We start from the raw sequence: 14,338 nt of genomic DNA, 5'->3' as shown, positions 1-14,338 counted from the left end.
TAAGTGGTAGAAGAGTAACCTTACGTTCCTTGAACTTAAACGATTGCTTGTTGGTGTAGCCGTCATGAAACACCCTTCTGTCGAACTGCCATGGTCTTCTCAACAGAATATGACTTGACTTCATCGGAATCACATCACATAGCAGCCTATCCTCATACTTCCCAACTGTTAGTTTCACCACCACTTGCTGTGAAACTGTCAAAGCTCCCTTGTTATTCAACCACTGCAGCTGGTAAGGTCTTGGATGTGAAGTGGTCTTGAGATTAAGCTTCTATACCATCTCTTCACTAGCTGCGTTAGTACAACTACCACCATCAACGATCAAGGTGCAGACCTTGTCTTGAACCATACACCTGGTGTGAAATAGGTTCTCACGCTTCCCTCTATCATCTGGATGAATCTGAACACTTAAAGATCTGCGTGTTACTAACATCTCCCCCATGACTGCGGGTTCTCCTTCTTCACCTAAGTCAGACTCTGGTTCACTCTCTGAACTGTCTACATGCACAATCTCTCCTCCTTCTTGAAGAAGAAACATCTTCTTGTTAGGACAGTCTCTGGAGTAATGCCCCATTCCTTGGCATTTGAAACACCTTATATGACTTGTAGAGGTGCTACTCTTGGGTTTGTAATCAATCTTAACTTCCTCTTTGACTGTGGCTGTCGCGGGTTTGCTATCCTTGGTGAAGGCGGGTTTACTGAACTCTCTTGGCTTGGACATGTTAGGCGTAAATGTTGTCCTTGCTCCCTTTCTCTTGATCTGTGACTCAATTAACTCTGCTTTATGTACCATTTCTTGAACATCTTCATAGTTCTGCAGCTCTACCTTGTCTTGAATCTCTTTGTCGATGTCTAGTAAGTCCCAGCTGCTCCCACCACAACAAAGCATAGCCATTGAATTCGGATATGGCTATCTTCACCTTGTTCAGCTCATAAGTACCTTGTTCAGCTTTTATTGGCTTGGTTCAAAGCTTTCATAGCTTCTGGAGAAAGCTCCATTGTACCTACAAATTAAAGAAGAAACTCGAAGTAAAATGTTCCTTGAGTAACAGAAACGAAAATAAACTCTAAGACTCGGAATTCTAAACAAGAGACACACGACTATAGACCTAATGTCGAGCAATACTACAAGAAAATCGATCAATACCAAACCCTATAACGAACAAACTTTGAAATAATTAAACCCTACTGCAATCAACTTTCGAAAACACACTGAAACTAACTCCTAAACTCACAGAACTCGACCTAAGCACCAATGATCAACAAGGCAAACCCTAAACTAAACAAACGACATAAATCCAAAATAACACAAACGAGATTAGGGTTTAGAATCGCTTAGCCTTTGGCACAGAGTTGGCTCTGATACCACATAATACGATCTCCCTAAGATAGAACTCCGATGAAAAGCTGAAGACAAGTGACTAGTGATGAGATTCGATGGTGATGGTGCATGAACGATAATGCGGGTGGATATGTTGATGATCAAGTGATAAAAGCAATGATGAGATGGTGAGGATTGTTTAGATGGTTATATGGATTGAAACAAAGTGAAGAGTTTCTGAATCACAAAGTGTATAGAAACTCAGAAATCAAGAACGCATTCAAGAATTCGAATTGAGAGAAGAAAGATTCAACAATAGTGTTGTTGTTACATAAAACTTCTTCGCTAAAGAACAAAGAGGTGTCGCTTTTGGGTTTATAAACAATCCTAAGGCTCGACACTCCAAACAACAGGAAGTTCAAGTTAAAACAACAAGACGTTCTAAAGAAATAAGAAAACAGCAAAACGTCTAGGTGACTTGTAGTAGTACAGAAGTCACTTGTATTAGTACAGAAGTCGGATGACTTGTGCATTATTCCCCATTGGTAATGACTTCTAGATAACTCGACGTAGTGATCCATTTGCCTCATTAAAAACCATACTGAGAAAACCCATTAGGACAAAACTCAGCTATGGAAAAAAAAGTACAAACTTCACACCTAAGTTATCTAGTTATCATTACCGAGTGAGGTCTTCAAGGTGGATATGTTGAAGACTTGGATCCTCGGTAGATTGAATGACCCGTCAACTATGAGTGAATGAGCTTCTTTGGCCATCTTCTTAGCTCTGGAACGAGTGATCCTTCCCAAGATCTCCGGTTTCTCTGTAGCCCCTGACTCCTTGCTTGCCACGATCATATCACTCCCAAAAACAACCTTTCACTGTACCAACTTTTAAAACTCAAATAATTTTCAAATGTTAAACAAAAACCAGAAACTAGGATAAAATCTAAAGTTTTATTTACCAAAAATTTCTATTTTAAATTTAGATTGACAAATAATTATATTTATATTACACATATAATTTCACTTAAAATAATTATTCAAAAGGTTTAAAGTTTATATTCAGTCTAAATCTAAAACCAAAAAGAACCAAACAAAAATTTAATCAAATCAAACCTTTATTTAAGTGAACTATACCATCGAAGAATCTACGAAAGTACATCAAATTTAAATGTTATAATTAGTCGACTAGGCTTTATCATTCTCATTCACCAAACGGTTATATTACAGGGCTATTAGTTATAATCATATTCCACTTCATGCAGAAGATTAAAGAAATAATGTTAAGGCATTGGGTCACATGGTGTAACGAGGCATCAAATCCAACAGAATAATCAATCCTTTCACAGATCTTAAGCAATTTTACAAATTTTTATTAAAATAGTGTCTTTAATTTTAAACAAATACTTGGACATTACATTTTGACCTATAAGGAACTAAGATTTGAAGTCATCTACCCTAAGAAAATAAACCCGGTGAAATTTGCTATAAGGCTATAATTAAGATTTGAATTCATGTTGAACCAACAGTAATATAATAAATTATCACAAAAAGTATACTGAAGATAACTAAAACATATAAAGAGTATAGAAGGGTATTTGTTTATACGACCAAACGCTTAAACAATCTAGAATTTTGTGGCAAACGTTAGAGAGATATGTTCTTTCATGTTTCAATAGAATAATACCAAATCTAAAGAAGACAAGAGCGAGAAACTAAAAAAGTTTGAAACTGAATCATATCAAGAACCGAGTTAGTTCTCACTTTAATCACTCATCATCTTTACTTGCCGCAACCTGCTTCCTTTTCCTCGGAGCTGCTGGTGGTTTTATCTTCTTTACTTGCCGCAGGTTTTCTTCCTTCTTTCTTTGCTGGTGCAGCTACCTCAACTACCACGTCATCATCATCATCGTCCACGTCAATTGCTTTCAATGTTTCAGTTGCTTCTGTTGATAAAACCACAAGAAAGACAAGACTTAACTTTAGGACCCAAATTACATACAATAGGTTGTGTTAGATCAATGCTTCTTTGAGAAAACTGTGTATCAGCTTACTGCTTGAATCCGCAGCTGCTGAGCCAAAATTGTATTGAGGAAGCGGTAGATCCAACATTTCATCCTCCTGAACAGCAGCATTGGCAATACAAAAGGAAAAGATGAAGTTCTCATCAGGATGAATCAATATATCATTTAATTCTCTGCGCGAACTAATAGTCAAAAACAAAAACCGAACAGCTCAAGTATTTTCAGATTCCTACTGTCATTCAATTCAACCTATCAATTAACTATAAGCAATAATCACCTTTGCAGCTACGGCCTTCTTTTCGGCTCCTCCTTGTCTACCTTTTGGCTTCACCACTTCTGCTACTACGTTGTTATCTTATACAATCAAAAAAAAGTTCCAACCAAGAAAACAAAACGCAATGAAAACGCTGGAGTACGAGGAGACTAACCAGTGTCCATTGCTGAATAGGAAGCCTCTGTTGTTTCAGATTCACTGGCTTTCTTTGTGGTCTTCTTTGCTACCGGTTCCTTTGGCGCCTGTTCTTTAGCCTTTACTGGTGCTCCAGAACTGGCCCTGATTGTTTCCATTGCTGCGCCTCTCCCTAGTTGGGCCTTATCAAGTTCCTGCAATATGAGGAACAAGATATAACAGTGACAAATTAAATATTAAGCGTTATTTAAGGGATAGCATTCTGAATCTTACATCGAGTTCCTTGTCAAAAGAGTCCAAGTCTCTCAGCCAGAGATCCCTCGGCGTCTGATTTTCCAAGCCCTTTATTGCTTCAATTATTTTATCATGGTCTGACAATAACTCCTTGGCAGTCTTTTCATTGAACGATTCAAAACCTATTTTCAATAAGTAGTCATATTCTGACCCTGAGCTTTCTTCAGATTCTCCAGGCATTAACTTCCTCGGAAATGGTGTAAACTTTCTCTGTTTCAATTCTATAACTTGATCAGCTTTGTCTCTTCCTACCAGATTGATTTCTCCTTTGACAACTCCACGAATGAAGTTCACTTTGTTTTTTAGTTTCAGCACCTCAAGTTTCAGACTCTCAAGCATAGAATCCTGTATACATACAGTTAAGAAAGTTAATGTTAGAACATTATCATCATGATGACTAAAACCTCTAAAGGACTGAATCATAGTTTATTTTCAAACCTTTCTCTTCTGATAATATTCTAACCGTAGATGGAAAAAAGCTTCAAGGACTGCAACATAGGGATGTAACGTTAGTATGTCTTATAAAGGAGAAAAAAAAAACCAGAATGAAAACAAGTTGGATATCTTCTTACTTTGTTCTGGAGACTCATATTTCTGTAGAACACCTTCTTTATCAAAGAGATACATATTACTTGTAGAGATTGTCGTGGTGAGTTTGAATTTCTCAAGAAAGCCCTCTTCCCGAGCCTCCAGCATGTTCTCTTCACTCAATTTAAGGACAAAACTCACAGATGAAGTGTCACTGTATGACCTGACGACGTCCTGCAGTAAAAAAGAACGACTCAGAAAGCGGCATAAAAAAATACTAGTTTAGTTCCTAATTAAAGCATGCATTCTACCTGGAGAAAGGGGGCACCATTATCTGTCTTTAATGACAACAAGAATTGTTTATAATCATCAGTCCACCTTCTGATGGGCAGCTCCGTAATGCTAATAGTTGTGTCATCAACTTCCTCACATAGACCAGTGATTGTGTAGGTACAACCACCTTCTATGGACGCAGTTTTCTCAATAGTTCCTTTAAACCCTCTATACCAAGGATCCATAGGAACCACAGGTTCACCGTTGATTCGACGCCTTATGTTAGCAACAATCTCTTTAGGGTTGTAGTTGGGTATGAATGTTTTCCAACCGCTTCCAACACCTTCAGAGCCGTTGACAAGTACATGTGGAATTATGGGCATGTACCTAACCAGCATTAACATATTAAGTTAACTAGTCTGAAAAGAGAAAAAAAACAAACAATTATGGAAGGAAAATATTACCAAATTGGTTCTACAGTTATCCCTTCTTCGTTCAAGTAATCAAGTAGGACATCATCATCCTTGGGAAACAAGATCCTTGTTACAGGAGAGAGTTCAGTGTAAATGTATTTTGCACTAGCTGCATCTTTTCCACCCTACAATTGGATACACTATGATGAGCACAAGCACAGATTAATGAAAAAGGTTAAGATTCTGTATGCTTACCGAAGCTCGTGTACCAAATTGGCCATTTGGTTTAAGTAAGTTGATAATGTTGCCCCCATAATAGTCCTGTGCCATACCTATGGTAGTGCTGGAAAGATTTTGCTCGCCATGATGATAAGCTGAATTCTCCGATACATAACCAACGAATTGGGCAACCTTAATTTCTTCAACTAAGTTTTTCTTGAATGCACAGAAAAGTATCTTTCTCTGACTGGGCTTGAGCCCATCAACCATTGAGGCAATTGACCGTTGAAGTTGGGCCCTGAAGAACAAGATCAGTTCTTTGTTCACGAAGTCACTGTATGTAACTTTCGGTTCTCTCGGATCAAGATGAGTGCCAAGCTGAATGGAATAGAGGAAATCAGAATAGGCAGATGTAATAAGCAGAAAACAGATATTTTAAAAGATAACTCAAATCCTCCATACCACATAGTTCGAAAGCAATTTTTTTCGGGCTTCAGTCTCCTTACTGAAAGCAAGTTCAATGGCTTCTCCATCTTGTTCATCCTCCCAAACAAAAACCTTTTCGTGAAGACTAAGATTACGAAAGTACTCTTTCCCCTCATTATCATTGCTTCTACCCAACCCCTGGAAAGATATATGGACAATTAGTATGCAGTGAACTTGAGCACTTACAAAAAGTTCTAAATAGTTACAACAGAAAGAAAACCTTGTAGTATTTGGTAGTCCATCCGGTTGCATTACCGGGTCTTTTTTGCCAGTCTTCCAACTCAGGGATTGAGTAAAATGACAAAACTTTTTTAGTCTCGATGTTAGTAGCCTGAGTATGATATGTTCAGGGCAGTTGTTAGCATTCTTTTCTCTACTATATCAAGCGCTATAAAAGATTGTGAAAGAAGGAGGATAAAGTCTTCTCTTTCTACTTACCTTCACAATGGGTGTTCTAATCTCACCTATGAATGATGGAACTTTGAGTAACCATGGCCAGTAATAGTAGAAAAAGTTTATTATGAGGCCCTTTATATGGGAACCATCATGATCCTGAACAAGGTGGAGAGAGAGAATTCGTCATGAAAGCATATTTATAGAATATGCTGAGTAAGAAGTAGACTGTAAACATACTTGATCAGTCATAATCCTGATATGGCCATATCTCAATGAGTTAACATTCTCGTACTTCATATTTTCCTCTAGCCCGAGAATTGTTTTTAAGTTCTCAATTTCCTTATTCCTTCCAATCTTACTCATGTCGGCTTTCCTAACATTCAATAGCTTTCCTCCAAGCGGAAACACACCATAATATTTTTGACTCACAACAGATAGACCCACGACCTGAACAAAGCGAGTATTAGGAGTGTTGTGATAAAAAATGAAAGGTGGCAGAAACTATAGATCAGAACCACTTACAGCTAGACTTTTGGCTGAATCACCTTCGGTCAAAATCAACGTACAGTCCATAGAGTTCTCCCCTCCAGCTTCCTGTGCATCAAGTAACTTCTCAACTTTAACCCTCTTTCTTTTGGCTCCACTTTTCTTTTGGCTCAACTTTAACCCACTTTTCTTTAGGTCTTCGCTCTGCTTGATATCGGCCCATGAAAGCAGATTCTCCACTACGCCAACATTATATAAGAAAAAAAGATTCATCACTCTTCTAAAAATCAGTTAGATCACTTATCCAAAAAAATAAAGACAGGTAAAGCACACCATACCGTTCTTCAGAATATCTTTTGAAAGCTTACATTCTGATTTGAAACTGCTCAGTCGAAGAGTCAGAGTTTCTTTTGTTTGGGAATCAAAAGCAGGGTTGTCAATAAGTGCATTGACAAACACCCACAGATGATTCTTCACGTTATGGCTCTTAACGTTAGCGGTTTTACTCTTTTTGTTTACAATACCCACAATATGGTTTGTGATCTGACTCGTCACATAATCAACATGAGTACCACCCTTGATCGTGGGTATAGAGTTGACGAAGCTGACCTGATAGCAGCAGAAAACGTTGTTAAGGCTTTACTCATTCATCATATGAAAAAAAAAAAAAAGTAATACTAATACACAGCAAAATGTATACACACCTGCTGAAACTGTCCATCACTTAAGCTAACACATATTTCCCATCTGTCATTAACTTTCTCAGTCATCCTAATCACAGAAAACACCAAAGATCAAAGATACATTCCAAGAAACACAATTGTTATAACTGAGCAAAAGCAAATCACGGGAACAAACCTTGGGAGAGGCTCAGTCCTTGATTTGTTAGCCGCATTTAGGTACAAATCCACATAGTCAGTGAAGGAATTGACTGGTATTGGTTTGCCATTCAGCTCAACTTTGACAGACTTCCCCAAACATCCAGCAATATCAAACACTCGTTTATTCATTAAAGCAACCACATCGCTCTCCAACTCAGTCATGTTAAACTTCGTCAAATCTGGTTTGAAGGTAACCTTCGTCCAGTTCTCACTCTGCTTGCAATTGGTTATAACTAGTTCTGACTTCTTCCCCATGTTGTTCTCAAAGACCTAAATCAACACCAGAATTAGATAATTTCCTAAACGAATCATAAACTCAACAAATCAATTACGCCAGATAGATGAAACAACAACCAGTAAAACTTCAGTTCCTAAACGAATCAACAACACAGAAGCAAGAAACAAATCAATACCTGCTCATACTTCTTGAGTCTCTTCCCGTCAGCAGTCTCTATGACGAACTTAGTAGAGAAGATACTAGTAAGCTTAAGACCATAACCATTATCATCGTAGTTACTACTCGTCAACAAACGACCAAAAATCATGTCAGACACATCGATATCTCCTTCTTCCTCCTGATGAATCTCCTCCACAGGAACTCTATCTCCAGTGTTACAAACGCAAACACTAATCAGATTCTCCTCAACATTTATCACAACTTCCACAGAATCCATCGACGGACCTCTCTGTATGTTATCAGCGGCGTTCACGAGAATCTCATCAAAGATCTTATACAAACCAGGAGCGTAGGTAACAGGACGATAATTCATCTCGTCGTTCTCATACACCCAAAGCGATTGGGTGTGTTTCTCAATCGATCCGATGTAGGTATCAGGACGTAGAAGGATCTCTTCCCGCTGCGATTTAGTCTGATAATTTTCCTCGATCGTCTTCCCGGCGGCGGCGGCGGCTCGAGGTTTCGCGACATTTGCGTTGTTGCTGGATTCAAGCGGGAGCTTGGTAGCCATGGTAGCGAGTTTCTGAGGGAGCATACTTGAGACGAGATCTAGAAGCGGAAGAGAGGCGATTGTAGAGAAAACAGATCTATGAAATTAGGGTTTTCACCAAAATAGAGAGGAGAGTGTTGTGTATCGTTTTTGTTTTTTTTGAAAGTAGAGAGGAGTGTTGTGTATCGTTTTTTCGCCAAAGCGATTGGGTGTGTTTCTCAATCGATCCGATGTAGGTATCAGGACACAAGAAATAAAAATAGAAATAAAACGCAAAATTGCAGCTGGTTTTTCAGGGAAAGAATAAAAAAAATGGTGTACATTCTAGTACAGCAGAAGAGTAGAAGAAAAGAACGTTCTGGTTTTTCTTTTTTTTTTTTTCTTTTTTATTACTAAATAACGTTCTGGTTTTTCAAATTTATGAATTAGATGATATTTTAATTTGGGGGGGGGGGGGATTTTTTGTTTTTTTTTCTGTAGTATGCCCAACAAAAAGGCCAAAGGCCCCAAACGGTGATACAACAATTATTTAAATTCAAATTTTATTAGGTGTTTTGCATGATGAAATTTCAAAATTTAAATTTTATTAGATATTGTTTTTTGGTAAAAAGTTAAATTTTATACCATTTTCTGTTTTTTCTGTTAAAAAAATGAAACTACAAAAGAAAGAGAACAACAAACTAAAACGGAAATAAAATACATCCAAAATAAAAAGCAAGAAGGAATCCTTGAACGGTTATGAGTCGATCCCGGATAGCTCGGTCTAGAGTTGCTTGTATTGCGGAACTTGTTGTGGTGATGGAGGTAACCTAGCATTGCGTTCAAGCCATATCATGTAGCACGCGGATTGAAGGAGTAACTTGGCGATTACCACTGCATCAGCTGAAGGTGGGTTTCTCCAGATTCTCGAAGCAAAAGATTGCCAAACCCTTGCAGAGAATGAGCATTTGAAGAAGAGGTGGTCATGGGTTTCAATTCCATCAGAACAGAGCACACAATTTGTAGGGATACTAAGTCCCCAAGTTCGCAGCCTGTCCCTCGTAGGCAGTCGTCCTTTTATTGCTAACCATAAGATAAACGAGTACCGAGGTACCCCTTCTTTAAGCCAGACCACTTTATTCCATGGCACTAATGGTGAGTGAACTCGGAGCTGCTCCCAAGTATCCTTGGAAGAGAATGTATTTTCAAAGGACCCTGAGTTCCGACGCCATAGGAAAACATCAGGTCCATTGAGATTCTGTGGGGGAGCAATGGTTGTTAGGGTGATCATTAGCTGCTGTTGCGTTTCTGATCTAGCTCCTGGCATCCTCCATTCCCCATTTCTTACTACCTCCACGACAAGTGCTTCCTTTCTCATTCGCAGCGATCTTGGCCCATTGCTTCCAATGAAGTTGATCAGAGGACCATGAGTTGTCCAAGTATCATACGAAAAAGATATGTTGAGACTGTTCCGCATTTCACACTGTATAAACTCTGCTATCTGTTGCCTCAGAGAGATCATACCTTTTATTGTTCTTGAGAGTCGTAAAGAGTCCTGGAGGGTCCAGAAACTCTTCTTGCGGAGAATATTGCCATTTACCCATGCTACCCAAAGGGAACCAGCGTTTGTGAAGAGATTCCATATGAGCTTAAGCTGGAACACCATAGCAAACTCCACCAGCATGCGGATACCAAGACCACCTTCTTCTTTAGGTTTACATACATCTTTCCAGGTGACTCGTGCTCCCACTGCTGTTGTAACTTTTTTTTCCAAAGGAAAGCCGCACACAAGGAATCCACCTTTTCATAAAACCTTTTAGGGAGATTAAAAACTGCACTCCAAAAGTTCACCATGCCATATATTACCGAAGAGATTAGTCGTATCTTCCCAGCAAAAGATAAAAATTTTATTGTCCAAGAATGTAACTTATTCGTGATTCTCTCAATGAAAGGTTGCAGAGTAGCGAAAGATATACGCGCAGAATTTAGAGATAACCCCAGATACCTGGTGGGAAAGGTACCTACCCTTATACCTTGAATAGCACTTAACACTGCCACTTGGATGTCGGTATAACCCCCAAAGAAGAGCTCCGATTTTGTTGGATTTACATCTATTCCGCTCAGTCTCTTAAAGTGTGACATTGTTTCAGCAATACCCGAGAGTGAGTGTCTTGCTCCATCAGAGAATATCAACAAATCGTCAGCAAAGAGTAGATGTGTTACCACGGGGGATGAGCATAAAGGATGAAGCCTCATTTTGAGAAATACATGGTTTTTTATTAGATATTGATTATATGAGAAATACATACACACATGATGAAATTCAAGTTTTTTAAACTAACAGAAGATTAAAAGTGTCACTTAGATAATAAGCTTTTAGAATCTTCTAGAATTTAATTCGTAACAATTAGATATTACATCATTAGTTGGGTTGTATCTATGTTTTATGAGATAAGCAAAATAATGCATACCTCTCAGCTGGCGTATCACTTCCTGCAAGAAATGTACATCATCCTGCATTACTTCATCAGCCTTGTTCTGTATCGCTTTTGCACGCTGAACAAATCTCAAGGTACTCAACGTTTCAACCCAACTACAACTGCAATATCACAATATGTGTGCCATTTTTTCAGAAAAATTGGAGAATAAAATACAAAGGTAAATCAAGAATACGCAAGGCGAGTGAGAAGCAAACCAGGCTCCTCCACGCCCGAGGAAATAGGCGCGTTGGCGGACTGCGGCTAGTTATCTGAGCTGAGTGTGAACTACCTCGAAACCGTCACGACGGAGCTCAAGTCCGCGCAAGTGATGACCGCAGCTCTTGTGGAGCATGTGAACAGTCTTCTCAGTGGTGTGGTGACGAATCAGGAGACGTGTCTCGAAGGACTAGTGGAGGCGAAGAGTGGATTCGCCGCCGCGATAGGATCGCCGATGGGGAATCTCACGCGTCTTTACGGTATCTCGCTGGGGCTTGTGAGCCACGCGCTTAACCGTAACCTTAAGAGGTCGTTTAAAGCCTCTAAAGGAAAGATTCTTGGTGGTGGGAACTCAACCTATCGCGAGCCGCTCGAGACTTTGATTAAGGTAACTAATTAAGTTTGTTTTTAATTCTTTGTTTGTTTATACGTTATAGTATAGCTTATTCCTCTACATATTCTAAAGTTGTTAATAATCTAGTAATATAGACATTATATTCAAATGGTTGGCGTAGAGATTAAAACAGAAATTAGAAGAAATATCAACAACAGTATAAATCTAAGATATTGTTCTTTTTATAAGATATATATAATTCCTGAATAAAAATGGTATGGACGAACATGTATTTTGTGTTATAGTATGGCGATGTATCACCACATAAATTCAAATATGTTATCTAAAAATTAAACTTTTGGTCGTACATGTATAATTGAATAAGCCTCGTAGGATGACATAGTAAGTTAGATACGGTATGAATTTGCTAGTTTTGGACGCACGGAATTATATTCGTGCATATCTTAATATTCTAGATCGAGTCATAAGTGGATGTGGTCTTGTTGTGTGTGTGAGCCAGAACGCGCAAAAGAGAGTAAATGTCACATGGCCGACGCACATTTTAGTACAAAATTGAACAATGATCAAACGGGTCCCATTTTTTTTACTTTAACAAAAAACATCAATATGGTCCATATTCGAATCCAACTCATATTCACGTGCATTTCATGTGTAAACGTTGATTTGCAAGGCACGAGGTTATAAGTTAATTAATCATGTATTAAGAAAAAATTCATTTCAGAATTCGAATTGTTTTAATTTGATGTTAATCATAGTCAAACCAATTTTATTAAATGACAAAAATAAATTTAACTTTTGGTATGAAGTCTTCTGAAATTATATTTTGATGGAACTAATTTTTCTTTTGGTATAGGGTTTACGTAAAACATGCGACAACGACAAAGACTGTCGGAAAGCTAGCCGGAAATTAGGGGAGCTAGGTCAGACGAGTGGCGGTTCCATCCTCGTGAGCAAAGCAGTAATTGTCGGTCGGTACAAATCCGACAACTTTACGACGATCACTCAAGCTATTGCAGCTGCACCTAATAACACTAGACCAGAGGATGGTTACTTTGTTATCTACGCAAGAGAAGGTGTTTACGAAGAATATATTGTTGTTGAGATGAACAAAAAGAACTTAATGCTTATCGGAGATGGGATCAATAAGACAATTATTACTGGGAACCATAACGTTATCGACGGTTGGACTACGTATAATAGCTCAAGCTTTGGTTGGTATTTTTATCTTTATCTTTTTTTTTTTTTGTAGGAATTGGGTCAAGCAGTTTACTTAGTTTGTGATATATAATTGTATTTTTATTTTCTAGCTGTAATTGGAGAGCGGTTCATGGCGGTTGATGTTACACTCAGAAACACAGCCGGACCTGAAAAACATCAGGCTGTGGCTTTGAGGAACAACGCAGAAAGTTCAAGCTTTTATCGGTGTAGTTTTGAAGGCTATCGAGATACTCTCTACGTCCATTCTATGAGACAATTCTATCGCGAATGCGATATCTATGGTAAATATAATGCCACATTTTCCATACTTATTTTATTTATTAACTGTTGTTGGGATATGATTTTTAAAACTAGCTAGGCTCAAATTTCACAACTTAAGATATTTTCTTTAGTAGTTTGAACTTACCAAAAATACCAAAACTTGTCAATCATCTATATAGATTCTTATTTTTGGAATGATCATGTGGTCCTTGCTATAATTTGCATCCACAGGGAGGTGATCTAATCTATGCAATCTAGTGGAGCCAACCCTTCTATACCACATAGATATTTATTGAAGTAACCGACATGATTTAATATATGTCCTCTGTTTCTTCCCTTTTGTTATAGGTACCGTCGATTTTATATTCGGGAACGCAGCCGCAATTTTTCAAGACTGTAACATATATGCTAGAAAACCAATGGCAAAGCAAAAGAACGCTATAACAGCCCATGGAAGAGTTGATCCAAACCAGAACACCGGAATCTCTATCATCAATTGTACGATAAAAGCCGCCCCGGATCTTGCAGCTGAACCTAATTCTGCCATGACATTCTTAGGTAGACCATGGAAGCCATACGCAAGGACGGTTTTCATGCAATCATATATCAGTGACATTGTCCAACCAGTCGGATGGCTCGAATGGAACGGTACAACTGGATTAGACACAATCTACTACGGTGAGTACAGTAACTTTGGACCAGGGGCAAACACGAACCAGAGAGTGCAGTGGTTAGGGTACAGTATATTGAACTTGGCAGAAGCCATGAACTTCACGGTCTACAACTTTACCATGGGAGATACATGCTGGTTGCCTCAAACCGATATTCCTTTCTATGGTGGCTTGCTACACACAGAATGAAAAGAACACCGTATTATTTGAAAACCATATTTAATTATATACGTTACGTACTTACGTACTTGCTCAATTAAAAAATAAAGCAATAAATTTTCACCAGTCCTAGTTTGTTGAGATCTAGATATGCAAATAAAATGTCGTGGGTTGAAATAAAATAGCTACCGCGGTATACATTCGTGCGAGGCACTAAAGATATAGTATTATTTTATCGAGACGAGTCAATGGGAGTTATTCTCATGTTTATTTATGCATGCTTATAAAAGTTTTTATATGTTTTGAGTAACCAATCAATT

The 14,338-nt window shown here is 38.3% G+C and overlaps 3 protein-coding genes across 9 annotated transcripts; 1 reads left to right on the top strand and 2 right to left on the bottom strand.

Annotated features, from left to right (window-relative positions):
* Positions 1-2,905: 2,905 nt before the first annotated feature.
* Positions 2,906-9,091, bottom strand: LOC104744617 (DNA topoisomerase 2-like). Of its 6 annotated transcripts, none has more exons than XM_087488144.1 (19): positions 8,146-9,091; positions 7,710-8,002; positions 7,556-7,622; positions 7,190-7,460; positions 6,888-7,090; positions 6,603-6,812; positions 6,408-6,521; positions 6,190-6,300; positions 5,946-6,107; positions 5,520-5,861; positions 5,316-5,449; positions 4,890-5,238; positions 4,623-4,812; positions 4,489-4,538; positions 4,030-4,395; positions 3,776-3,950; positions 3,625-3,686; positions 3,378-3,444; positions 2,906-3,269 (listed from the first exon to the last, which is right to left on the bottom strand). In XM_087488144.1, exons 1-19 carry the CDS (start codon positions 8,722-8,724, stop codon positions 3,106-3,108), a joined length of 3,909 nt encoding a protein of 1,302 aa, XP_087344270.1. In that variant the 5' UTR covers positions 8,725-9,091; the 3' UTR covers positions 2,906-3,105. The 6 variants fall into 6 exon arrangements, with proteins under 6 accessions (XP_087344270.1, XP_010463992.2, XP_010463993.2 ...); XM_010465690.3 differs by having other exon boundaries at positions 3,625-3,689; positions 8,146-9,090; XM_010465691.3 differs by having other exon boundaries at positions 3,625-3,683; positions 8,146-9,090.
* A 155-nt stretch (positions 9,092-9,246) lies between these two features.
* On the bottom strand, positions 9,247-11,708 carry LOC104744616 (uncharacterized). 2 transcript variants are annotated; one of them, XM_019237124.2, is made up of 3 exons: positions 11,354-11,708; positions 11,130-11,257; positions 9,247-10,828 (listed from the first exon to the last, which is right to left on the bottom strand). In XM_019237124.2, exon 3 carries the CDS (start codon positions 10,340-10,342, stop codon positions 9,443-9,445), a length of 900 nt encoding a protein of 299 aa, XP_019092669.1. In that variant the 5' UTR covers positions 10,343-10,828; positions 11,130-11,257; positions 11,354-11,708; the 3' UTR covers positions 9,247-9,442. The 2 variants fall into 2 exon arrangements, with proteins under 2 accessions (XP_019092669.1, XP_087344274.1); XM_087488148.1 differs by having other exon boundaries at positions 9,247-11,257; positions 11,354-11,646.
* LOC104748016 (putative pectinesterase/pectinesterase inhibitor 25) lies at positions 10,837-14,144 on the top strand. Its single transcript, XM_019237123.2, has 4 exons — positions 10,837-11,742; positions 12,563-12,920; positions 13,017-13,208; positions 13,537-14,144. The coding sequence occupies exons 1-4, from the start codon at positions 11,467-11,469 to the stop codon at positions 14,046-14,048; spliced, it is 1,338 nt and encodes a 445-aa protein (XP_019092668.1). The 5' UTR covers positions 10,837-11,466; the 3' UTR covers positions 14,049-14,144.
* Positions 14,145-14,338: the final 194 nt, after the last annotated feature.

The sequence above is a fragment of the Camelina sativa genome, chromosome 15 (assembly GCF_030686135.1).
Source record: "Camelina sativa cultivar CO46 ecotype springtype chromosome 15, ASM3068613v1".
Classification (NCBI taxonomy): Eukaryota; Viridiplantae; Streptophyta; class Magnoliopsida; order Brassicales; family Brassicaceae; genus Camelina; species Camelina sativa.
Note: the sequence above shows the minus strand (reverse complement) of the source record. Positions and strands in the feature narration are given on the sequence as shown.